Below are 26,234 nucleotides of genomic sequence, written 5' to 3' on the forward strand. Positions count from 1 at the left end.
GCAATCGTGACCATTCCAGGGACCTTAGAATGTCCATTGAGAATACTCTCCTTCAACATGGTGTACTTTCCTGTCATTGAAGTGATAACTTCCTCTCCGTGTCCATGTGTAGGTCTGAGTCAAAACACTGGCTACTTTGGGGAGTGTTTCACAAAGAATAAGATCGACTTTAAGTTGGACTTCATGCCACTGTTTGCTCTCACCATTATTATCTTTAGATAATATTTTTTCCTTCAATATAAATGAGCTATCAAAAAATGTAAATCCTGTAGATTTGTGACTATGATTTGTGCGTCCCTTGAGAGACCAATGCAAGTGAATGGTGAGAGCAAACAGTGGCATGAACATGGCCTGTCATAGTTAAGTCCAACTTAAAGTCGATCCGTGAAACACCCCCCTGGACAGCTACTTCATGATCATTTCATTTATGAAGGCCTACATGATTACATGTACTGTACATGTAACTTAATTAGTTTCTCTTTTCAGATTCCATCTCTCATAATATTGTACACAACTAATACTATAGACCCTAAAATGTGGGTTTGTCTATCAATGTAAAATATGTTTGCCTTTTGTACCCATTGATTTTCAATTCCAGTGTTTCCCACTGTTTCGATGATATAACACCAAAAAAAAAAAAGTTTAGAAAAACAACTATTATCTTGTAATTCTTGTTGTAAAGCCATACAATGATGTACATTGTAGGTCCCACCTTTCTGATAAACTATGAGTTCAGTATGATGGGACCAAGTCATTTGATGCACGTGTAGGTGTCGTATAAACTATTATGATGGATAAGAGCAAGTGAAGGGAAACTTAATTATCTGAAGGATGATCGTACCGACAGTATTTAAACACCAAATGACCTGGGTCAAATAGAAATTAGAGTAATCTTTAAATTCATGGCTAATACTGTACTATAGATGCAAGCAGTATGCTTTAATACAAACTTGTGGCTATTTTACTGGTTATTAGAGGATGAATTTAACAATAGCACTTACACAGTAATAGAGCCGAGCTCCACACTAACTCTTTTTCAGGGGGTCTAGGCCAAGATTTTGGCCCCCATGTGCCCCAGGGCACCTGTTACTATTGAGCCTGCTTTCAGTGAATGTTGTATCTTGTATTCAGTTAGTGAGAGAAGCTGAAATCTTGTATCTGGTTCAGTGATATTATTTGATATATCATTTGATATCAGGGCTATATCGCTTTTAAGTTTCGACTGAGATTTAAAAAAAAGTAGATTGCCATGGACATTGATTATCACATTATGTTATTGATTGTAAAAACTAAAGTAAATTAAATAAGTTTTTGTGCCCCTCTGTATTGATCAATTCTTTTTTTTATTGGGGCCTTTTCTGAGGCTCTTCAGGGCAAATCACCTGTGGTCCTATGTATGACCTTCGCTGTTTTATATCTGTTGACACTTGAATGACAGCCACAGACTTTTATGTGTAACAGTTTTTAATAATCTGCAAACTGCACATCTTTATGTGGTGTGAGCCAATTGTTGCGGGAGGGTATGGTACCTTCAATTAAATCAATGAGTTTCATTATAGGAGTTAGGATTGCTTGATTTTGTAAAAGTTTCAAACTTAGTTGTCCTGTATACCAACTACAGTACTCATTAAAAATAGGCATTTATCTGTAATATTAATAAAAGTAAAACACAATTAAATGGGAAGAGCATAGTTATAACTTGTAAAATACCAAATAGATTTTGACATTTGTAAACCAATTTTATTCTCCCTGTGCAGTTGCCTAGCCATGTGGAACAGCTTGTTAAAAATGTCCATTCTTCTGACTCGTCCTGGAATTCTCACAATGCTTGTCAACAGGACAGCTCTGTTATTCATTAAAACCCTTTGGAATGTAGTTGTTTAGTGGGTTTAGTCCATTGCAAATGTCAACCTTATTCAATGCATTGAAAACTCAAAATAGCTAGAGTGGGAGACAATATGCAGTGTCATACATAAACACAATGGATAGAAGTATTTGTAAACTGATTTCAGTAAATATCTCATATTTACTTTAGTTTCTGTTTTTGCATGCATTTGTTTATCTACAGTTGTCAGAAAGTTATTCATGTGCATTCAATTTGAGATCTACTGGGGAAATACGATTTCTTTTTTACAAACCAATACATGTAGCTCTAGTCTAGCAGCACTTGCTGTCCAAAAGGAAATATATTAAACTTATATTCTTGAGATTTTCAGAATGCTTCTAAAAAGACTGAGACAATTTGACATCCAGTAAAATAAAGTAAAATGTAAGCTTGTAATCTGGAAATATATTGGGAAAATAAACAATGCCTTTACAATGTTTATAAACTTGCGCTTGTTGTTAAAGTTTTGAAGTATCGCTCATTCGTTTAGAAAACTCCTGCTCTTCACAGTCTATATTTAGGTCTTTATGCTTTGCTAATCTTCTTACAAGGGGCATGAGGGGAAACTGCTAATCAAGTGTGGTATTACAGTTATACAGTTGCAGCACACAATTATGTATGTTAATTCCATGCATGAGCAACTTGAGAAAGGAAACAGCAAATGTAATGTAGGTACATGTAGGAGACTCTTTCATCAGTTTGTGATTTGAAAGGTACATTTACATGTACTGTATATTTCTTCTGATGGATGACCGTATACACTAGTTTGCACAAGATCGTGTCCATGTAGCTCTTAAATCTCCCACAATTCATAAGACACTACCGTAAATAACCGTGTATAAGGCGCACCCCTATTTTGGGGGCAAAAAAAAATTGTTTTGTTTTGTTGTTGTTGTTTTGTTGCCGAAAACCCACGCGGGGAAGGACCTTCATTTTACATCGAGGTGCAGTTGAAGTTGTGAACTTGTCACAAATAACAATAACAACAGTCTAAGGCTTCATGATACCAAGTGTCCCACACCAGCCTCCTCACATCACCTAGCAGAAGCACTGTTCTATGCCAAACATCAATAGTCATGCATGATATGAATAGCATCCTCTAAATTTCTGACAATGGAGTACCTAGGATAGAACCTTGTGGTACACCATTTGTTATAGAAAAAAAATTGAGGAATTATTATGATAAACTACATATTGAGATCTGTTAGAAAGATTACTTTCAAACCAAGATGACAGACAAATTTGAGTGTTGTTGTAGTTTCCGAGTGGTGAGTCAACACACTGATTACTGAGCTAGGAGACATTGCCAGGCATAGCGCCATAAATTGAAACTAAAAAAAAAAAAATCTGTACCTGTGTATAAGACGCACCCCCAACTTTCAAATTTTTTCGGCGGCAAAAAAGTGCGCCTTATACACGGAGATTTACGGTAGTGTCTTATGAATTGTGGGAGATTTAACAGCTACATGGACACGAACATGCACAATTTTCTCTAAAATTTGTCTAGTTATTTAAAAACTACAGGGAATTCATTTCATGTAGAAGATGTAGCTTTTGGCAGCTCAAGTGGAACTCTCAAGCACAAAAAGATCATACTAGGATTTGATTTTTTTTTTCTGCAGGAATTGATGGGAAAAAAAGTTTCTGTGAAAGAATGAGTAACTTTGACTCTAGATGAAACCAAGCTTTTTCGCATTATTTTGGCAAGAAAATTGTTCAAGTAACAAATTCAAGATGACTATGATGCCTAGAGTTGTGGAATGAAGTTAAGTGTATGAGTCAGATACATGATTGCCGGCTGACAACCAAGCTTTCTCCTCTGTAGCGTATTGACGGTGGCACAATGGCGGAAATCAGGAAGGAAGTAGCCTTCAAAGAGATGCTATCGTAAGACCATGCCCACCACGAGACACAAGACTTCGCTACTGGAATTCTTTCCAGAATTGAACCTGACGAATAAGTTTCACCCGGGGATGCCTGTCCCGAAGATGCTCTAAAATTGCACCCAACAAAAAAAGGGTTTAAAAATATAGACCTACATGCACACTGGTCTTCATGCATAAAAAGTTAGCCAATTGCCTATCAATTATGGAAAAATTGTCAAGAGTAATGGACATATTTTTATGCAGTTCAGCTAAAATGATTAACCACATTATTTTGTATGTTTACACCTTCATTCATGAGATTTTTAATACAATTTATAAGGCATCCCTGAATAATAAACATTGACATTCTTATCTAAAAATGAATTTATAAATCCCTGGACGATCAGACATTACACATTACAATACATGTATTGAACGACAATCTGCATGTACATGTAGAAATGGCCTAGATATGTAGATCATTTTGTGGCACATTAACCTAGATCCCTGTGAAATTGGCTGAAGTCATTTTGATTTAGGAGTTGTATGTCTGTAATCTAAATTTTGTATTTTGCTCACTTTGGGATCCTAACAATACACAGATTTTGAAATCATTGAACTTGCTGGTATTTTGTAGATTTGGCAAATTTATGTTAGTTGAGTTGATGTGAAATGTTAATTACAGTTATAGGGGTTTTGTTTAAATATAATATGGTGATAAATGATAATAGATATATACATGTATGTCTGCTTATATCATTCCCAACATATTTTCCAAAAGTGTTCTTCATCTGTTTTACATTTTTGTATGATGTAGACCTACATGTTCATGTATTTGCTTTCTAGTGTGTACGTGTTTACTGAACAAGTATACCCTCAATATCGCATGTAATTACAGCATGAGCGTGTAGGTAGGCAAAGATAGTCGTAATATGATTTTGCTTAAACCCGAGACAAGTTGCTTTGCTTGCTTGCCCGGCATGCATTCATGCGTACGTACGCCGCCGTGGTACATTACGATGCACCATCGTCGTCGCCTGGTCGCTGGATAGATTGTTTGGTGACGTATATTTGCATAATGCAGCAAGATGACTCAGATTGTATGCATGCACTCTCCTTTCGTTGCATCAGTGGTCGTGGATAATGCAGGCTATGGGTGTACTCCCGTGCAATTTACTGCATGCGACAATTGCAACGTATGTGTGATAGCGTCGGTTGGTTGGGGGTAGACTTGAATGTGTGTGGTGTTGTGTGTGACGAGGGGGTAGTCTGCATAAGAGTGCTGCACAAGTGGGTTGCGGGGGCTTGATTTACAAGTGTCGATCTAACAGCTGGTTCCCAGTATAAACTCCCCAACACTTATCCCATGATGCCCCCTGCTTTCCATGATTAATGAAGACTGGCAATCAGTTCCAAGAGTGCCTAATTGTTTCACATTGACACTTCTGCTTCATAGATGTGAAATGAAAAGCAACCAAAAAATGAGATGAATCGTTGGCTCTTCCAAAATGGATGCTCGGTGTGAGCATCTTCAGGAAATATGCAGTCATGAGCTCAAATGTAATCTTTAGAATGAGGGGCTGTTACATTTCTATACATGTAGATACAAAACATCAAATCAAATCCAATTAAAATAACTAATATTTGGATTGTAATTTGTGCATACAGTACTCATCTCTTTATAGAGATAATACTTCAGAAATTTATGTATATATCACAGATTGATATTAAAAATGTATACATGTATATTACATAATGTACATTTGCTTAAAGCTTTAGAGTTTAGTTCATGTACTGCCATTATGTACAAGTGTTTCATGAACAGATTTTCAACCTTCAATTTAAACCCTCAGTTAAAATTTGGGCCTTTTCATCTCTGTTTGATAATTGGCAAACGCCAATGGACTAATTTTGAAGGAATATGGATACAAATTTGTTTTCTTCATCACAATAAAGAACATTCAAAGCACTTGAAATTAAGATCTACCATGTAGTCAATATGGCTGTTATCATCTCATATTTAAAGTGGCATTTCCTAGCACTTAGCAGCACAGGGGCCTAGGTAGGATTCTAACTTCATTTTATTTCCTGAAGCTCTACATTCTCCTTTAAGAGCTCTTGAAACAGCTCATTTGTAACATTATCCAATTTGAGAAATCCTACATAGATCTTTGATAATCCAAATCAGACACTTTAGGGATTCATGAACTTAATTCCACCTAATTGATTTGGATTTGCTACTTGGCAAATGCCACTTGGCCAATGCCACTGTATGTATTCACTTTTGACAGTTACCTTTGGAATTAGTACTTCTACATGTAGGCCTACACAGAAAAGAAAACACGTCATGTACAATTGTACGTGTTCATGAAAGAGATGTTTTTGATGTTTTTAAACGATATTTGATATGATCAAATATTTGCAATTTGTTGTTCTCGTTGCACTGATGTGTCTTGTGTGTTTACTTTTGTGGCAAATTTGTATCTCAATTGACAAGCTTTTTAGAAGAAATATTATTGATTGTTATAAAAAAACTCTGCCACTTCAGGACTGTTTAAAAAAAAGTCATTAAATATGTAGTTCTTTGACTTTAATTGGCGTGCATGTTCCATGTGGTGAAATTATTGTGTATGATTCTACATTGATTGCTATTTTGATTCATTGGCAGTGTACATGATTTTACATCCATTTTCTTGAACTCTACATCTTTCATGATGTTCTCATAACACAGGCTTATAAATCAAAGATGATTAACCTGGCTCTGAATTAGCTGTACAGTGTACACACCTTTCTATGTCCATTCCTTTTGTTTTCATGGAAGCATCTAATTACATGTACCGTACATTGTTCACTTTTATTGCTGTAGCCCCATTTTCTTTTTTGGGTTGGGTGGGGGTTGCATTGTTCCATGTACATGTACACTGTATGTTCAAAGGCCATAATATTCATGCCTCAAAATAGACATGTTTTCTATTCAACACGCTTGATTGCAGCCTGGCTATTTCCTGTTCATGTATGAGTGATTTACAGTTTACTTCCACTCTGTTTTAGTAATAAGCAGCATGTTATTTCTACCTGTATATGTACATGTACATGTACATATAGGCCTACATCATAGTAATACATTATATATTGCAGGACTCGACTCTTAACAGGTGCCCAATACACATGGGCCCAATACACATGGGCACCCAAAATGTAGGTCTGGACCCCTATATATTTTTGTCTTCTTCACTTTGGACTCCTGCATAAAAAAAAAAAATTGAAATTCGGACCCCCTTTCAAAAAAGTTGATGAGGAGCCCTGTGTATGATCTGCTTTGAGTAAGAAGGATTCACATGTATACATGTGATATATTATAAATAACACAGAATGCCCTTCTGGCTCTCAACACATGAACATCTTATTTCCTTTTCAGTTATCTGCCTTACCATTTCTTTCTTTCCCTTGAGCTGTAGATGTAGAGGTCTAGATTATTGATTACATGTATTGTATGTCACTTAAACCGCGGTGTCTGAGAGAGAGACAGACAGGTATTGTTGTCTTTCATCATACAGAACTAGAAATCAATGTTTATAGTGGGTTTATCACTGTCTGCAAGGTGACTAAGATGGCTTATGAACGTCATACTGCGTAGAGTTTGAATCATGTAGGTGTGCATCTTTCTATTCATACCGGATCCATCCATTGTCCATAGCAGATATTGTCCTTAGAATTTTTTTTTTTTCAAATATTAGTCGTCTGAAAGTATGTTTTTTCATAAAGCTCTTTGAATGGATTAAAAACGAAATCTCACTTCCTCTTGGCCAATTTTTATGATTTTTTTTTTTTTTTTTAATATTGTCAACTATTTCAGAGCTTTCCAGAAGTCATTACTCTGTGCTCTTACTTTTGCTCTTTTTTGTCTTCAATACTTTCTGTTGTTGTGATTATGGGCATTTCATTTTTCAAAATCATAAACACTGATTTACTTTGGACCAGCAACAGCAATTACACTGTAGTACATGTATACATGTAATGTAAATGTACATGGACATGTTTACGAAAATCCAGAGCATAGCCCAGAATGTCATACAAATTACTTTTAGATATATTTTTTATATATATCTCAACTTTTTAGCAACCTGTGAACAATGTTAGGTTTGACCCATTAGATTAAAAGGCCTTCATGGCAGACTGTGCTATGTTTTAAACAAAAAATGAATCATGTATTGTACACAAATATGTGTCACTGGAGATTATGTCACAAATTAATTATATTCCCAATATCCTGTAGAATTATCTTTGTTTGATAATCTCCAAAAATCTAATTTCACACTTTTTCAAATCTGTACACATTTTGCAGAGGAAGGGGGGGGGGGGTAAATGATTAGCAGTGCAGTGTGATCTATTTTGAAATTTAGTATACAAATGGGATAGAAATAAAACCAGTGAAAATTATTGAAAAATCCAGATACTGTGAGTCACATTTATACCCCCAAATCTATTTCATCCCTGGAATCCAGTGCTGATCTCAAAATAAGCACACAGTCATAGCAAATAATCTTTTGGTTTTAATCAATTAATCCTCAATATTGAAAATGACACTGAATTTTTATCTCTGTCTTATGTGCAGCTACTATGTATGTTGTAGCTTTGGAAAGGAACCATATGTGTAGATGTTTGTAATATTGATGGAGTCCATATATATAGGTCTGTAAATAACAGGGACATCACTAGGGCTTGCCTGCTGTTTGTGTTGTGAACATGTTTTTCTTTCAAGGCTTCTTTTCAGACTACAATTAAATGACTCTTATTTGCAAATGGTCAGTTTCCTCAATAGGAATGAATCGAATGAATCATTGGAATTCACAACAAGCAGCATGCATGTCATACTTGTCAAACGTTTAGTTATCTTCATTTGAAAATGTGGTTTGAAACATGTTACATGTTCTTGAATTCACATAAAAAGAATCAAAAGATTAAATGAAAATATGACTAGATGCAAATCCTTTGCTTTTAGTATAATGATTTCCACAGTTGTGACTGGCCTAAAGTTATGGTGAGTCAATCAGGAAGTTGTAGTTTATTACAAAGTTACAGTCGTTTATTCGTATGTTTGTTAGGAGTTGTGATTTTATTCACCCCTAAATAAACATTTTCGGACCATAGTGAAGGCTTTTTTGTGTACAAAAATAGCTCATTCTATGTGATTTTGAGGCCCTCTGATCAATTCTAACTGGCATCCCGATGTACACATGTATGTAAATGACAAGGGCACAGACAATTTTAGCATGATTTACCTAAGCTTACTTGTTACTTACAATGTACAAATACATACTCACATATTTCTTCTGCTTTTTACTCGGTATCATATCACGCTAGTGACCCTACACAAATTTGCAAAAGGAAAACCCTTTGCAAAAAAAAAGGCCTTTTGAGCACATGTACAGTACGTTGTATGTTACCTGCATGATGTACAATGTGCATGTATAATGCCTGACATGCTCTTGTTATATTTCATCCATTGCTGCACAGTATGCAGACAAACGTGCAGGACTTGGGGAAGACTTGATGAAAGCTGGATAAAAGCAAACAGAATGACAGTTTTCATTTGGACGGGCATGCTTGCAATAAGCCATCATGGTCATTGCACAGGAAATTCATTTACAAAGTCTGCCATAATGAAATATAGGGAGTCCTGCCGTGAGTAGCCCACATGCACGCTGTCTTTTAACCTCGCCTACCTATCATGCAGGCTTCGTTCAAAACACTGTGTGTAAGCAATATATTGAAGACACTGAGCTATGCTGGGCTGAGCCGTAGAGCTGCAGAGGGTGTGACTACACGTGTATATTAATATTTGCAGTTTGCACGCTGCACATATTATTAAGCATCTTGAATACGTTAATGGTATACTCATGGAACATTGAACTTTAAACTCTTCTTATCAGATCAAGTGAATGATTTTAAAAGAGGGTGTACAATGGGGAATGCATGTTATAACACTAGATGTTCATTATATGATGACTAACCAGAGCTGTATCACATGAAGTACAAACAATGAATACAGTATACAACCCCCCCCCCCCCTTCCTAAAAAAACCTCATAAAAATGGGAACAAAGAAGAAGGAATTGTTTAGGCATCAGCAGGACTATATTTTTAATAAGAAATACAGCCCATGAAGCATTTTGTCCTACTATAAATCCGAATTCCTGGGGTGGACATTTTAACCACACTCCATCTCTTTAAAGCCATAAATACATACATGGGTGTATATAATAACAGAATAACAGCAGCCAACACAATATAAAAATGGCAATAAATGTAATGACAGGGAAATATATGAATTTGTTATACAAATTGCATTTCTAATGCACTCATGAAAACCGAGCTGAGCTGAGCTTGGTCTCTATTGTACAAAACTCTTTTGATCTTTTTAGAATTCCCACATATTTTTATTGAAAGGTTTATTACCGGTACCCCCCCCCCCCCCCATTCCATTCCATATACCCTATCACAATAGTAATATGCAGAAGCCCCAAGGACTCATGAGGCCCTCATTTCAAAAGTTGAGGAAATCATGTGCATTCATGAGGTCATCAAAAGTTCATCTACAGATGAACTTAATTATAAAGGGGCATATTGTCTAAATTTGTTTTATTTGTATAATCTTTATGCGTGCTTAAACATGCGGATAATGTAAATGCATTTGCCACATTTCAATGTGCACCAGACTGTGAAGAGTAGGCCTACTTCAGTGTATTCCTTTTGAGTTCACTAGATCATAATCTACTACATGGTGTGGTTTTAGATGTAGGCAATGAAAGAGAAAATAATATTTCGAAATTATGTAGATAATTACTAGGAAATGGTGAAGAATCTTTAGGCCTGTCTTCATCAGCTCCAGTTGGCCAAATAGCTTGCTCTATCTGATTCGGGAAATCAGCCCGGGGTTACAAGTCACGTCCTCATCAGCTCGAAACTCGAGCTCGAGAAATTTGCTCAGTGTTCGCGCATAGTGCGAGTCTTCGTGCATAGTAGTGCGAGTCTTCAGGGGCTAGTGAAGACGGACCTGACAAATAGCGGACTGTTTTGCAAACTAGTCCAAGATATCTTGATATCTTTGGAAGATTTCACGAGCAAATAGCCTGCAATTTGCCTCTTCACCTGCCAAATAGCCCGCTATTTTGTGATCGGGCTAATTTCCCGAATCAGAAATAGCGGGCTATTTGGCACACTGCTACATGTTCCCTAAATCTTTATATCAATTCTTCAGCATACACTAATTGTAAGCTCATTCATATTTGATAAGTTATAATTTACACCTTGACACACTTGTATTTGAATGTAAATGCAAAATGGCTGGGTTATGATAGACCTGTACATGTATGGTACATGTACATGTGCAGCTGACAGTAGAACCAGATACAGTTTGATATCGCAATCATGACAGACACGAGGAAAATGAGTAAGGTTGAAATGAATGCAAGTCGTCCAAGGTTGTGGTGAAACCAGAGATATGGTTGACCTCATAACGTGCAGGTCATGTCTCTAAACTCAAGGTGGAATAACAGACTGATTGAAAGGAAAAACACACCTTGACTTGAGTCAAAGAAATATATCCTGAAGTTATGTTTTTACCTCTACCAGGTCACACAATTCTGATTTCTATGTAGACATTGCACATCTTGAAAAAAATTGTTTTATTTTTTAGAACATGATGTGTACATATAATGCCATACATTCAAATTGTAGATCTAGTATAATAATACCACATCAGTACTCTGCAAATCACTTTAGGACTCAATAACCACTTTATAAGTGGTTATTGAGTCCTAAAGGCCTAAATGTACATTTACATGTATAAAGTTACTATTTGATCCTTGGATGTTCCTCATTTGGAAACTCATTAAATTGGTGTATTTACTTTTGTGAGGCATGTATTGGGGATGTCTGTTTCATGCATATATCACAAATCTGAGCTGGATCCAAAGTTAACTGAAAAAGTTATAATATTCCAACAATCTCCAGTTCTCATGGGTATTATTTTCCTGATCTTTGCTCTTTGGTCAAGACTCTGCACTGGAAGGAATGTTGTTGGACATCCCTGTGAGAAAGTTTAGAGTTGGTAGTATAAGCGAGGCTGTGACTGGCGCAGCCTTTTGCGAACTTGGTAAACATGAACTGTGAAGGATACAATGAAGTTATCCTGGTATTATTGAGGCTTAGTAGGCTTCTATGCATCCCCTTACAATGTACAATATGAATTTCTGCATGGCATATCATTTTTACTTCCGTACCATGAGCATCAGCACCTGAACTTGAAGGATTTGTCCAGAGTACATGTAATGGGAGCCTTCACTCAACCACCATTTTCAAGCTAAGGTCGAAGGTCACGTCTATTACCAAAACATTCTGGTATGTGTTCTGCAGGAGGAATCCCAATGTTATGATCAACAGGCTCATATTCAATAACATAATGTACCGAATGTTTATAATATGTGTAGGAGGCACTAGACAGATACCATTCCAATCCCTGTTGTACCCCTGTGTTGGTATCTGTACCCATAAATCTTCCTCAGGGCCCCCAGTGATAAGATTTGAGCTCCTCCCACCTTTAGTGACCTTCACCCCATGAGGTCATGGTAGACACCACCCCTCCCCCAACTGTCTTGATAGTCTCATTGTTTATAAGATGCAGACACCGTTCCTACAAGTGTTTTTGTTTTTAATGATAGATCTGTTGAATACATTGGTGAAACAAGAATTTGCATTTTAAATACCAGTATATTGGCAAATCCTTTTACATGTAGGCTTATATTTAAAGCTTCAAGTGACCTCATAAATTTGTTTATAGCGATCATGGCCTCGAGTCCAATAATAAGTAGATTGGTATCTCAGATATGGGACATTCATACAAGTATTATATTCCCTTATCCCTGTTTTGATAGGTATTTTGTCCAGTTTTCAATTTCTCTGATACAGTTCATTGATTGATAAGAGAAATGCATCTTTTTTCCCCATCATATATGAAGGTGTGTATGAATTTATAAGTTAAGCCACATGTATGTGCATTACAATGTTCATGCATATCTCTTCATGAAGCAATGAAACTCCCATAACATTCACATCTTCAAGTTTGTATGCAGGCATTCCAAGGCACTCTACATCTGCCAGGCATCTGTCATGCACAGCCTCATGAGTGCATAAATTGGAGCCTCCTGCCTCCCATCTCCTCCACTCCAAGGCTCTCATATATGAAGGGTCTAAATTTACGATCTGCCACCACCCAGCCAATGTTTAGAGCGTGGAGCCAGTTTCATTAATACTACGGCCGTCCAGTAGTAAATCTTAGTTTGGTCACATGGTGCATCTTTAATAAGGCTTGTCTTGGGAGTGTCGGCTGTACATGTAGCAGGGAGTGCCATGCATTAGTGAGAGTACAGGCGAGTCATTTAGGCTTGCATGACGGACGCCTTGACATTTTAAAAGATGATGGCTCTCTTAGAATGACTCAAAATAAAATTGAGATACATGTGTATGTACTGTTTTTTAAATACATTAAGCCTTAGATAAAATAAAGTGCTTTATAAATATTTTCCTACAGGTAATATGTCCCATCACTGGAAGAACTGTATGATATTGAATGGCTTATGGGACACATATTTGCCCAAATGTAATCATATTGCCCAATAGCAGATGAAGGCAATAAGTGAGTCAGTACCAGTACTACTTTGTCACCATAAGGCATAATTACATGTTCCATTACTTTTATGGTAGGCACAACTTCCCCAAATAGGAGATGAAAAGGGATGTGCTATATATCCCGTGAGTCTATATTTGATCGATGTGCAATATATATAATATAATATTCTCAAGTAGTTCTTGATTATTCAAAATGTGATGTTAATGATTGAAAGGTAGTGAAAGTCCTTGATACGTGACTCAGTTAGTGATGTATCATCCATTTGGATATAGCCTTATAATTAATTAATAGGTTTTGCATGATGGGATTGAACAAGCCACTGGACTACTGTCAATTTACCGTTTTTATCTTAACCAAAACGGCATTGAAGTCATTACCTTGTCATACTGACTAATAGTAATGCCTCTTCACACATACAGGTGTACATGTACTCTACTCCGAGGATATTAAAAAGGAGAGGTGTACAGCAGGGGTGTACAGAGATTGGCTGCTTGTAGGCATATATGATGCACACATGTGTAGTATCATCTAATTTGTTGTTGTTGTTGTTGTTTGTAATGAAACCCGAAATGATAAGAGCAGAAGTACAAATGTCATACTTCTGTGGAAATTTATTTTACTGGAAATGTTGTCACTTATTTTCCATGAGTGATTTTGTGATAATTTGGACATGGTACATGTTTATCTTTCGTACAAATTTAGAACAATTCTGTGAGATTTGAAGAAGAAAAAAAGCTTAACTTGTATAACGCTACTAAATTGATAAAATACTTTCCAGAGATACATGTAAAGATTCAAGAGTTGAATGATGAGCTTAATTCATTGATTCATTCAAAGATTCAACCCAAAACATCTTTCTCCTTGGAAGCAATCTGCACAATACATGTTCTTGCTTCTCTCTCTCGAGAGAGAGAGGAAATCTACAGATGGCTATTCTTAGTCCAAGCATTCAGTACAACATTGTTATATTCTTACATGTAGGTAGGATTGTTGCTCACGGCATGGAAGGAATAACTTAGTTTCACATGACTATTATCTTTTAAATCTAGTTCAAATCAAGGAAGGCCAAATTATAAAATACAATGTAGCTATTCTACATAACAGTAGTGTAGTATCTTAAAAGAATGAATTCACTTTCAAAACTATGAAAATTACTGACTTTTAATGCACGATATTACATATTTTGAAGTTTTTACTGTAATATGCAGGTCATTGTTGTGACCTTATTTTCAGGATATATTTATACTGTAGTGAAAATGGTACAATATCCATTTCAACTCCCAAACGTGATGCTGAGATGGCCTAAATGTCCATGCATCGCAGGATCATTTAGGAAGATATGAATTTAGTTAGGGGGAAGCAGGGGTGAGGAAGCGGTTAGAAGCAAAGTCATAAGTTCATATACTATCTCATCCATCAAGACTATATTTACACTTTGTCTAGTCTAAGATACCATGCTTATTTTTAGTCATAAGAAATATCAAAGTAACATTTCAGCTGCTGAATCTTACTCAGATCACACACCCACTCTTCGCTATGGATGTTCATGATAACGATCATGATATTGCTAACTAGTATATCATCCGCTGAAAGCCAGAAGGACATTAGCTTATATCCTTCAATGTAGAGTTAACTCCTTTCTGGCTCTCAAGTGTTGATGGATGATATCAGTCTTGATTCATTTCCATGGCAGAAGGAGAGAAGAGGAAGTGAAAGTAGACTGCCAGTTTGCCTGGGATTTCTTGAGGTTGCAGGACAAGTCTCTGATTGATCTGGGACTAAAGAGGATGAGATTATTTTATTTAGATATAAGAAAAAGATAACAGAGCAAACTAAAAGACAGGCATTTTATAATTTTATCTGAAATATTTGATATATCATAGATTGTATTTCAAGATAATACAATGATGAAATATCATCTTAAATTTATTTTCTATGAAAATTATATTCTAATTAGAGTGGAGACACATGCGAATAGAAACCCCTGTGAATTAACACACGTACACATGTTTGATTGATGTGATTCATGTGGGAAGTGGGAAACAGTTTTTTTTTTCAATGAGGACATTTTCCCCTCTATTGCAATGTAAGGGCTTAAGAATCTCATATGAATGTAGTGATTTGAAGGAGAGTTGAGAGTACATGTCTAGAATGTAGGCTAGACCTTATCTGAGCTACATGTATAGAGCTAGTATGAAGGAAGTTTATGTCTATGCAATACCTGTTCCTCTGCAGTGTCCGGCAGTACCCTGAGGTGAATAAACTTGCAATATTTCCCCTCCACATAGAGACCCATCCCTGCATGTCAGAGCTGAACTTGCTTTCATTCTCATCATACAAATCTGATGGGAAGTTTTCACTCCTCATAAATGTTCTATAGTGTATGCCTATTACATTTGAGCCATGTTGTCTTTTGAGAGCCAGAACTGCGTCAACCGCACTTTGTGTAGAGTCAATGTTTACTAAAATGCCATATTTCCCTGTCTGTATACAGACCCATCTCTGCATGTCTTTGAGCTGAACTTGCTCTCCTTGCTATCCCATAATTGATAACGAGGGATGATTGGGATCAAACAAAGTACTAATAAATTTCTATTGTAACATGATCTACATAAGATGTTAACCTACTTATTAAATATGAATGGATACCTTGCATGCATCGCTATACTATGACAAATATTATTAAACAGTCAGATGTATTTCACCTGGAGCACCAAAATCCTGTTATTTCTTACCTACACTGTACATAGAATGCCTCGCACCCTATCTGCTTATGAATTCACTGATCAATCCATTTACACCTGTTTCTGCTAATTTTAAACCTGTATCCCGCTCTATCCTAGCTGCCACACACAGAGACATGCACATGATAGTAAGATGGAGAAAGTCACGACGGCGGCGGTGGCGACTATAAGACTCAGTGTGTGCTTGCAGTACCTGTGTAAACAGCTGTGCACTACCGCAATTTTGACTGCTATCCAATGTGTTTGCCTGGCCAGCAAAACCCAAAATAGGATACGTTCGCTCACATCCTGCCACAATCTGCGCTATATTTATCCGCTCTGGTCAATGGGCATTTGGTGAAAGTGTTTGTGGGGGATCTTGATGGCCTTCTTGTCTCCCAGAGTTCTATATTCAGCTCTGAGTGTTGTTTATGTTGCAGCCATTAGTTTAAATGGAGCCAGAGTGTGCATGTTATGACCTCCTGTGCATCAAGCATTTATGAGTATTGGCTAAATCGACTCTTTGACCTGTAAGTGTCATTTGAAGTATGCAATTTCACATGAAACTGTTGTTGAATTATGAGCTACAAAATTTCTACTACTGATAATACAAGTACCTTGATATTTTTTCTTCTTCAAAATTGTCTACATAATTTCAATACAAATACATAATACATTTAAACGTATCAGACTTTAAAATACAGTACAAATATATACAGTTGTATGTATGGGAATTACATGTAGGTGGCTATAACACAAAAATTGTGGTTTTGTTGAGATGGCCAACTAATTCTATTTCTTGTGTCTTGCAAATTAATGTTTTAAAACGATGTTGTAATAAACATTCAATGAGCAATAAATTTACAGCTTCCACTCCTACAGACACATGCATGCATAAATGATAGTTAAAGTTCATTTCTCCTCTGGAAAACATCATAAATACAAGTACATGTACATGTAGTTGAAGTCTTTCGTAGCTTCTGGGAATCATATGCACTGTAAAGTATGAAGATATTCAATTCTGATGTCTTCTTCCTCAAAGCGGGAAGCTGGAAAAAAAATCCTTTATTCATGACATGCAGAATGTGATATTGAACAAACACTTGTAGGATTTGTGCTTTTCAATGTATGCACAAACATGAGCTACAATGTACATGTACATGGCTATGGCTATGAATCACCTTCATAAGAAGGTTCACATTGACACAGAAACTCACGCTGATAAAGATACAAATTTCATTATTCTTAATATTTGTGTAATGTACATACAATTTACACACACATGTACCGTTACCTATTACCTATAATGCTAGTTAAAGTAAGAATGTACAGTATGGGAGTTGCAGTTTTTATTCAAGGTAATCAAGTTAATCATGTACCTTCTAGATAATTTGTGTGTTATTAGAAGACATGACATTAACCCTCCCTCTCAAAACTTAAATACGAGACAGTACAATGGTTAGGGACTTCTGAGCAAAGTGGATAAAATGATTTCATATCTAGGAATGCATTGAAGTCAATGTTATTTGGAGCTAACTTGTGATGCAGTGAATTATCTACCCTTAAAGTTGCCTTTACCTTCATTTATAGTTGTAATATCCCTTTACTGGAGTAACAATTATACCAGCAAACATATGGAACAAAAATATTTTGTGTTGAAGAAATTCCCTTTAATGTATGCTTGTGTGTAAGGTACAGTATATTGGCAGTGGGGGCAGGCCTTGAGAATGTCAATGTCTGCTTCAAATGTAACCAGACATCTAGTTTCACAATGATGGACATTGACTCGTAGAGAGGCAGTCAACGATTCTTATCTACCTATCTTCAGTAGTCAAATGGCAAAGAAGGGGATGACTCACACATCAAACACATATGCAAATATGTGGGACTGTTATAAAAAGTTCGAGCTAGAGTAGATGATACAAGTTGGTATAGTAGTGCTAAGTATTTGAGATTGTTATCTGGGTAATTGAAATTACCTTGTTTGCATTCATATTTTTATTGTTTAGATCCAAAAGGTTCTTTAATAGGATCAGGAGGTCATCCTTAAAGGCCTTCAATATTTGGGCAATTCCAAGCGATTTTGTCCCATATATTGCTGATTGCATTACAAAGTTTGTGGTTGTATAGGTTTGCAAGATTGTTGGATTGCATCACAAAATGAAGGGAATCAGTGTTCTTGGTACTTCTGATGTCTCTTGATATCCATAATATCATTAGCATTGGTGATGTATAGGACATGAAATTGGACTTGCCTACACTGTATTCCAGCTGTTGCATGCAAACTTGTGACATGATGCCAGAAGTGCTACCATTATAAGAAATTGCAATGTCTCTATATCACCATCCATTGCAGCATGGTGCAGTTTACAATGGTCTCCTCTTCAGTTTATACTACTTCTATATATTCAATGTATACAGTTTAAGCACATAATGAGATACATGTATGTGGACAGTCGATAGTTGAATTGTGCATGCTGGAGCTGGATGCATGCAGTGCAAAGGGCATGTTTGAGAAGGATCTGTCTATTTGCTTTTGACTGGATAGGTTTGATTTGCCAAAAACAGCTCAAATAGCTTTGTAAAGATAGATTATCTGGAATAAAAGAGCAAAATCTTCATATTGAGTGTAGGTTTGAGGAATTTTATCTTAATTCCAGGTATGTGATTCTTTTAATAATTCATGGTGAAAAGAGGAACGAAAATATCCAAGATGGGTAGCGTCAAGTTTATAGTTGGTTTGGTGCAGTTACTAAACCATCTTTACAATGATGTGGTACATGTTATCAAAGTCATTTTCCTCTCCATAACTATTCTTTGTGATTGTGATCATGAAATATCAAATACTTAGTCTATGTGTACACAGAAAAATGTAATGGAATTGATGTCCTGCTGCATTGCTGCAATACACCAGTTTACGGTTGTATCAGTGTGCATGCGCAGACAGTTGACCTCGGGTCATTGGCTTTGAAACAAAGCCAATGACCCGAGGTCAGTGGTATTTATATGTAAATTAAGATTGCGCCCATGCAAATGATGATGTGCGCACACAACGCAGCGCGCAGGCAGTGATGTCATCATAATTTGCATGGGCGCAATCTTAATTTACGCATAAATACATGACCTCTAGGTCATTGAATTTGTTTAAAATGGCGCACACAACAGTAAACTGGTGTGTAGGTGAATTACAGGATTAGGGTTTAATAGGAGAGAAATGATCATTCTCTTAAAAGTCATAATTCGGACATTCATGTGAAGGAAACCTAATGTCATATGCTACCAATATAAGTGTTTTCAGAATATACATTGTTGGTCGCAAAATGAGACGTGGGATATCTCCCAAGATTTTCGTGATTATGCTATCATACTTGGTATCATGATCCGTAGGCATTTAATTGTGTGTGAGTCAGTGTCATCATAGGTCAGTGGCTCGGGATCAAACTCCCACCACAATTGTTTTATAATCATCAGAAATACAAGTTTAGTGGAGGAGGAGATTAGATTTCACGCTGTCTTAAGGACCTATCATCCCCGTGGCCTTAAAATAGACCCCACTCTGGGAATAATTCATTTCCGTATTTCCTTCAAAAGAAATTACAGATAAATTACCAAAATAGTATGAATGGCCCAGCAGGAATAGGTCCCATAATAAGTAGATCTTGTGACAATTATCATTTTGAAATCATTTCTCCTCTGTAATGCAATCCAGTTAAACTGGACTGTGATTTAGTGATAATAGTATATCAATTTTATTCAAATAATATGCTTGTTTGTTTTGTTTTTAAAGTGTCATTGCATACATTTTAGTCTTATACAGTGACTTTAACAACAAATGGGAACAGGAAGTGATTTACATTGTAGCTTTGGAAATCTACAAAATAGTTCCTACAAACTGGATTGAACAAAAACAATTAAGGCCATGAAGAATTTTCAGTGGAAATTTAAAATGTCACTTTTACAATTGTAAATCCATTCAAGTGGCATCCATGCCTGAGGAGGGTGGGGTGAAGGGGGAGGGGGGAATTGAAAATGATTATCTTTTGATGCAAAATATGACATTGTGATATGACATCATGAAAACTGCAACCAATTTGATACAAAATACTTATAGTGCCCTACCATTGATGTGTACATGTGTGTTAATGATAAGAGGATAGCATGCATTGGACTATTAACCATCTATTGAATTATTGGAGTGACAGAGAGGTCACACATCTGTAGCTGTTGTTTACATGCATGTATTACATTCATCCGCATTCTTTAGTTGTCATCAACATATTAAAAGGCAATACCACATACATCCGATATGACATACCAAAGGTGTGACTTGTTTATTCAATATTTATTCAGTTCCATTCCAGTCTATATTTGGTCTGTATGTCTTTCTCTCCAAAAAGATGTTGACCTAAAAAATATTCATGGAATTTTCATTTAAATATACAGGGTAGGTACTAGGTACAGTACATTCAATAGGAATACATTGAGACAAGTACGCCTTTCAGTGCACAAAAACAATTATTATGAACTACATATATATGATGGGATGAATAACAGTTAAACATTTGATTGTAATACGGTTGAACCTTCTAAGTAGTGACCTGTAAAGAAAGGCAACCAGTCACTTCTTGCCTTCAACAATGTTAGACCAGGATTTTCATTCCCTTGAATATTTTTCTCATTGAATCATGTATGAAAGGAACCTGCATAAAAAGACCACATTTTTCAAAAGACCACATTTTCCCCCCAGTTTCCCTTGAATGACCTTTATGTACAGTTCTGACTGTATTAAATGTACTTGTACATGTAATTACAAGATTTTAATATCATAAATTGTTTTAATTATCTTTCCTAATCAGACTGTGGTCAGATAATCTGTTATTGGTTTGTGGTTATAAATCGGCAGGATATACAGCAGTCATTCTTCTTTCTGAAGAAGTGAATTGTGAACATTCATGAACATTCATGACATTTGTTGTCCTTTCTGCACAGCTTTCCAATAATCTCCCAAGTCACGTTTTCATGTTGCCCCTGAATGAACCCACTGGATACACTCAAATTCAAGGAAACATTGCAAAGGTTGCAAAGGTTGCGAATGTTGCTTGAAATGGAGGGAATTACTCGATTGGGAACATGTCCAGACTTGTCATGATTCCGACTCTCTGAGCTCGCCTTATTGTCTGTTTTTCTACCCCTGAATGTTATTTTGTTAGGAGTACGCTGTATGTCTCTTCTCCCGTGATGGGTAAAGATTGATATTACAGGTTTACTTCATAGGAAGCATCTATGCAGCAGAACTTACACTGCGGGTGTACCTCTGCAGCCCACATCTCACCCATTACATTCATTTAGTTACTAGAAGAATGTCAACAAATTCATGACTTGTATGAATAAGCATAGTTTCATGGGTTCTTATTTTGTATTTGAGAGGATATTCTGCTTTGAGCCCCCTGTATCTTTAGATAATTGCATGTGAACTTTACTTGAAAATTCTTGGGATGGTTGACCAAGTGATTGACTATTTATGAAAATAAAATAGGTATGGAATCACGCATGGTGCGCAGAAACGCTCTTAAACGCTCTTAAACGCTCTTAAACGCTCTTAAACGCTCTTAATCTCTCTTAATCTCTCCGGTATTACATACCGGTACATGTATGCATGCTACACTGTACCTCTGACATAGATTGATTGATGTGAAGGGGAAGGACGGTGGAAAGGTATCAAGCATTGAGAATATTAATTATTCATAGTGATCTCTTCTTAAAAATAACTCTTATATTTGTATGGAATAAATGACTATACCTTAAGGCTGATAAATTTCACATTTTTCCTGCTTGTCCAGAGCTAATATTAGAACATGTTATATCCTTATGGGCATTCCAGGGCTTACTTATGAAAGTGAAATAAGGATGGATGAATGGTCTGTAGAATTACCAGGGTGATGGAAAGTTCTCATCTCACTGGTTAAATGTAGGTTACAGGTTGTACCTCTGACATACATTTATTTGAAGGGGAAGGATGGTTGAAGAGTATTATCAGCTGTGTTCAAAAAAGTTAGATTGCTTCTTTCTTTTGTATTGAATAAATGGGATTACCTCAGAGATGATCAATCTCATATTTTTCCTTCTTGTCGAGAGCTTGATCTGATGTTTTTGGAATTTGTTATATTCTTTTGGGCTTTTCATGCGTTAATTGCTTTCTGCTCATGAATAAAGATATTTCCTCTGATATTAAGGGATGAAAAATCAATGCTACAGATGATATTTCTTATTTACTTCAAAAACATATTTTTCTGTATATTTATTCTATATTGTGTGAAAAGTTGAACCTGAAACTTCTGTAAAATCAATATTTTATCTTTTATATTGAAATCTAATAAGTTCTTTTTATTTTCTTTCAGATCTCTCCAAGGCACAGCGAGCCTTCTCAGAAACTCTGATGAACTTCAACTTTGAGTGCATCGGTACTTCACAAACAGATGCTGAAATTGATATCTGTAAGTATTTAATTAATATATGTAGCATATTCAGGGTTAAAACATCACTAGATTATTCACCATTCTTTTAAATAGTGCCTGTTTGATGTTTGCCTATGAGCTAGATAATTCTGGCTTCAGCAGTGTAGCTAGGTATGGATAGGTATGTGCTCATCTACAAATTTCACTTGCTCCCTCCCCTTTGCAGAAGAGTACCGGTAAGATATACATGTCAGCCCATGTCCACTCATTACAATCTCTACATGCATGAGTGATAGCAATAAACCTCATCTATCAAAAATGTTTCTATTTTTAGACACTGACCCAAAAATCTTTGAGGCAAGTGATATTGCAGAATAGTAAGAGGGAGAGAAAGAGATAGAGAGAGGGCGCGGCAGAAAACAGGAGGGAGGAAGGAAAATGATTTGACATCAAATTATGTATATATATGTAGTCTGATTCAATTTCAATACTCTTACAACCTTTTCATTCAGTATGTGCAGTACATACATGTAGGTCATATCAAATTCTTTACACATGTTCACTCTACATGTTGATAAAGCCTTTATACTTAGTGTGATGAAGGTCTACAAACTTTCTCTATGAGTATGAGTCAGATAGTGTGCTGATGCAGAATATGCAATTCAATTTGTAGCAACTGCACATTACTTTGTGGACGTCACGAGGCAGTATTGTCGTAGGATTGGGGTGCTTCCATTACTTCCACCTTTCAATCTCTCTCTTTCTTCTCCCTCCTTTCTCTTGCTCTCTTTCCCATCACCCCTCTCTCACCCCCTCTCTCTCTCTCCCAATATTTCTATCTTCTGCCCTTTTCTTTCTTTAAATCCCCTCTCGCTCCATTGCTTTCACCCTCCTCTGTATCTGTCTGTCTCTCTCTCCATCTCTCTTTGCCTCTCTCTCTAATGATATCTCATTGACGGGGAGGTATTGTCCAGTCATCACGTACGTAGCTAGTCCAGTCATACCTGTATTGATTTTCACCCTCTTAGTTTCACCCTCTCCGTTTCATCCCCAGTCTCCATCCATACTCTCTCTGCAGGGACTATACATATAATCAACATTTCATCATAATTTATTTGATACAACATACTTTTGAAGAGGCCCAAATTTTACGAAAATATCACCTCTTCTAATCCATACATGTTTTGCTTTCAGAAAGCATAAATATAAAGGGATAGTGATTGTGAAAGGGGAAAAGAGAGGAGAGCTTTCACTTTGGTTTCTGTGAATCTACATACCAATATATATATGCACATACAGTGTATATATACCGCATCATGCACAGTTTGTATAGTACCTATGCATAGGGAGATCAACCAAAATTTGAACGGCATTTATCATACACATCATCTTACATCTCTTGGGAAGATTATTTATAGTACCCCATTACAGACAGGGCTTGATTTATTTACAAGATCAGTCATGGTTACATTTCAATTGGTATCCGCAATCTACTCTACTCCCTCTTCTGCCGACAGTGCAGGAATTTCAAAGGGACTCCAATTATCATCTGATGGACTAGTTGAGTGATTCCGATTCTCAGTGATCGTTTATGATTTCAAATTTGGCTATCACTTTGAGTTGGGAGAGTCTGGAATTTGTCATTTTTTTAGATTACAAAGTTATCCAGAAAGCAAAAGAAAAGAAATTTGGTCAGTGATGCATGTAATTGAGATGAGAGGAGAAGATGAGTTCACATTCAATCTTCAGTTCAGTTTGGCTTGCTAAATATAACTAATATACATGCATGGACATATGCACATGGGACTACATATTGTATCGCTCTACTTAACCCAATAGACACAATTTTCTGTTATTATTACAAAGCTCTTTAACATTTTGACCAAATTACTTTAGAATTAAAGATTTGTTCTTATACATCTTTTGGATAATTATACAAATATTTTAAATCCCATTCAGAAGCCCCTTGATTTTTTTAAAAGCCCATTTTATAAGTTGAATTTACAGTAGAGAGAATTTGGATAACTGATAATTTGTCGGTTATATTGACTCTTGAGGAAATCTTATATACAAAGTGATTGTGGGGGTTTGTCAATACATTCTGTTGTCCGTTCAGTCAGAGCCAGAAGGGCATTTACTCTGTGTTAAAGTCTATGAGTTAACACCCTTCTGGTTCCAAACAGAGGATATGGTATGTGGGCCGTTCCCATAGCAGTGTCATGATGTTAAATGACCCAATGAAAGACATTCCTTCACTGGCTTCACAGATGACTGGGTAGAATTTAACCATGCCCATGGATACCAAAATTGCCCTGGTTTTTTATCATCCAAAGAAATAAGATTTTCTATTATGAAAGGATTATGTTAGGAATTTAAAGCCCCTCTAAAGTGTTAGTAGCCCCCAAAATTTGATGGGAGCCCCAGAAATTTGATGGCAAAATTTCACTTAAATTGTATCATAATGTGAAAGAGGATGTTATATATTACATTTCTGCAAAGCTTTTCAAAACAATTGAAGTTGAATATTGATGAAAGAATACAAAATTTAGGTTTTCTGCCTACCGGTTCAACAGAATACCAAAATTATGTATTCTTTTATCAATATTCGTCTTCAGACACATTTTTTGGGGGGGAAATCTTTGTAGAGGTGTGTTTTAAATGACATCCTGTTTCACATTATGATACAGTTTAAGTGAAATTTTGCCATCAAATTTTTGGCGAAATTGAGGCTTCCAACACTTTAGAGGGGCTTTTTAATGGATCCACCCACACAAACATAATGTAATGGAAAGGTATTTTGGGAAAATGAAAATGAAGTTGATCAACACGTAACTGTTTCCATTGGCATTGGCGTAAGTGCATTCATTCATATCCTTGTTGAAAGTCCATATTTATCTGGCGTAACTAAGGAGACCAAATGAATGTACCCTGTACTTTTTAATATTTTTATAAATTCGTCTTGATATTATAAATTAATGAATCTGTACATTGATATGTATAACCGATTTGTTGGTTCATAAAAATGCTGACGAATTGATTCTGATAATGCTAATGGGGAAAATCACAAGTTATAAAATCTAAGCATTTTTGTCACATTTTTAGGACCAATAGATGCTGTGAATCATGATTTGAATGATAATTTCATTCATATTTACTTAGCTTATTAGAGAACAAATTACCTTCAAACAATGTTAATGTGCTTCCAGAGTACTTCAACTGACTTTATATAGAGTACATAATAGATGCAAGTAACCCTAATTCATATCATAATGAAATAAAGCTTACATGTATATTTTGAATTTCACTTTCTATTTAAAAGATAATGTCATGATGATATTACATCAAAATTCATGGGCAAATAACATTCATATACATGTAGGCCAACATCCTTGTTCAGCGTGTACTTCCTGTGGTTAGCTACATGTACATGCTTAACCCAATGAATACCAACCTGTCTCAATCTCATTGCCGCTCAGTACATGAACCATCCAGTTCCTATACACCGATTTGGTTTGGGGGTTTTATGTACCTGCCCGCCGGTGGCGGCGCTATAACTGGGGGGCTTCTCCGATCCAGCTGACAGTACAGAGAGCTCGAGAGCGGTTACTAGCTAGCG

The 26,234-nt window shown here is 36.2% G+C and overlaps 1 protein-coding gene across 15 annotated transcripts in view; it reads left to right on the forward strand.

Moving 5' to 3' along the window:
* Nucleotides 1-26,234, forward strand: part of LOC576034 (rho GTPase-activating protein 26) — an 81,648-nt gene that overhangs the window by 3,240 nt on the left and 52,174 nt on the right. For all 15 annotated transcript variants that reach the window (XM_030980359.1, XM_030980364.1, XM_030980366.1 and 12 more), the window contains exon 2: nt 22,562-22,657. In XM_030980359.1, the coding sequence (XP_030836219.1) occupies nt 22,562-22,657 (96 nt within the window). The remainder of the gene's footprint in view (nt 1-22,561; nt 22,658-26,234) is intronic.

This window comes from Strongylocentrotus purpuratus, unplaced genomic scaffold, assembly GCF_000002235.5.
Source record: "Strongylocentrotus purpuratus isolate Spur 01 unplaced genomic scaffold, Spur_5.0 spur5_scaffold_11, whole genome shotgun sequence".
Lineage (NCBI taxonomy): Eukaryota > Metazoa > Echinodermata > Echinoidea > Camarodonta > Strongylocentrotidae > Strongylocentrotus > Strongylocentrotus purpuratus.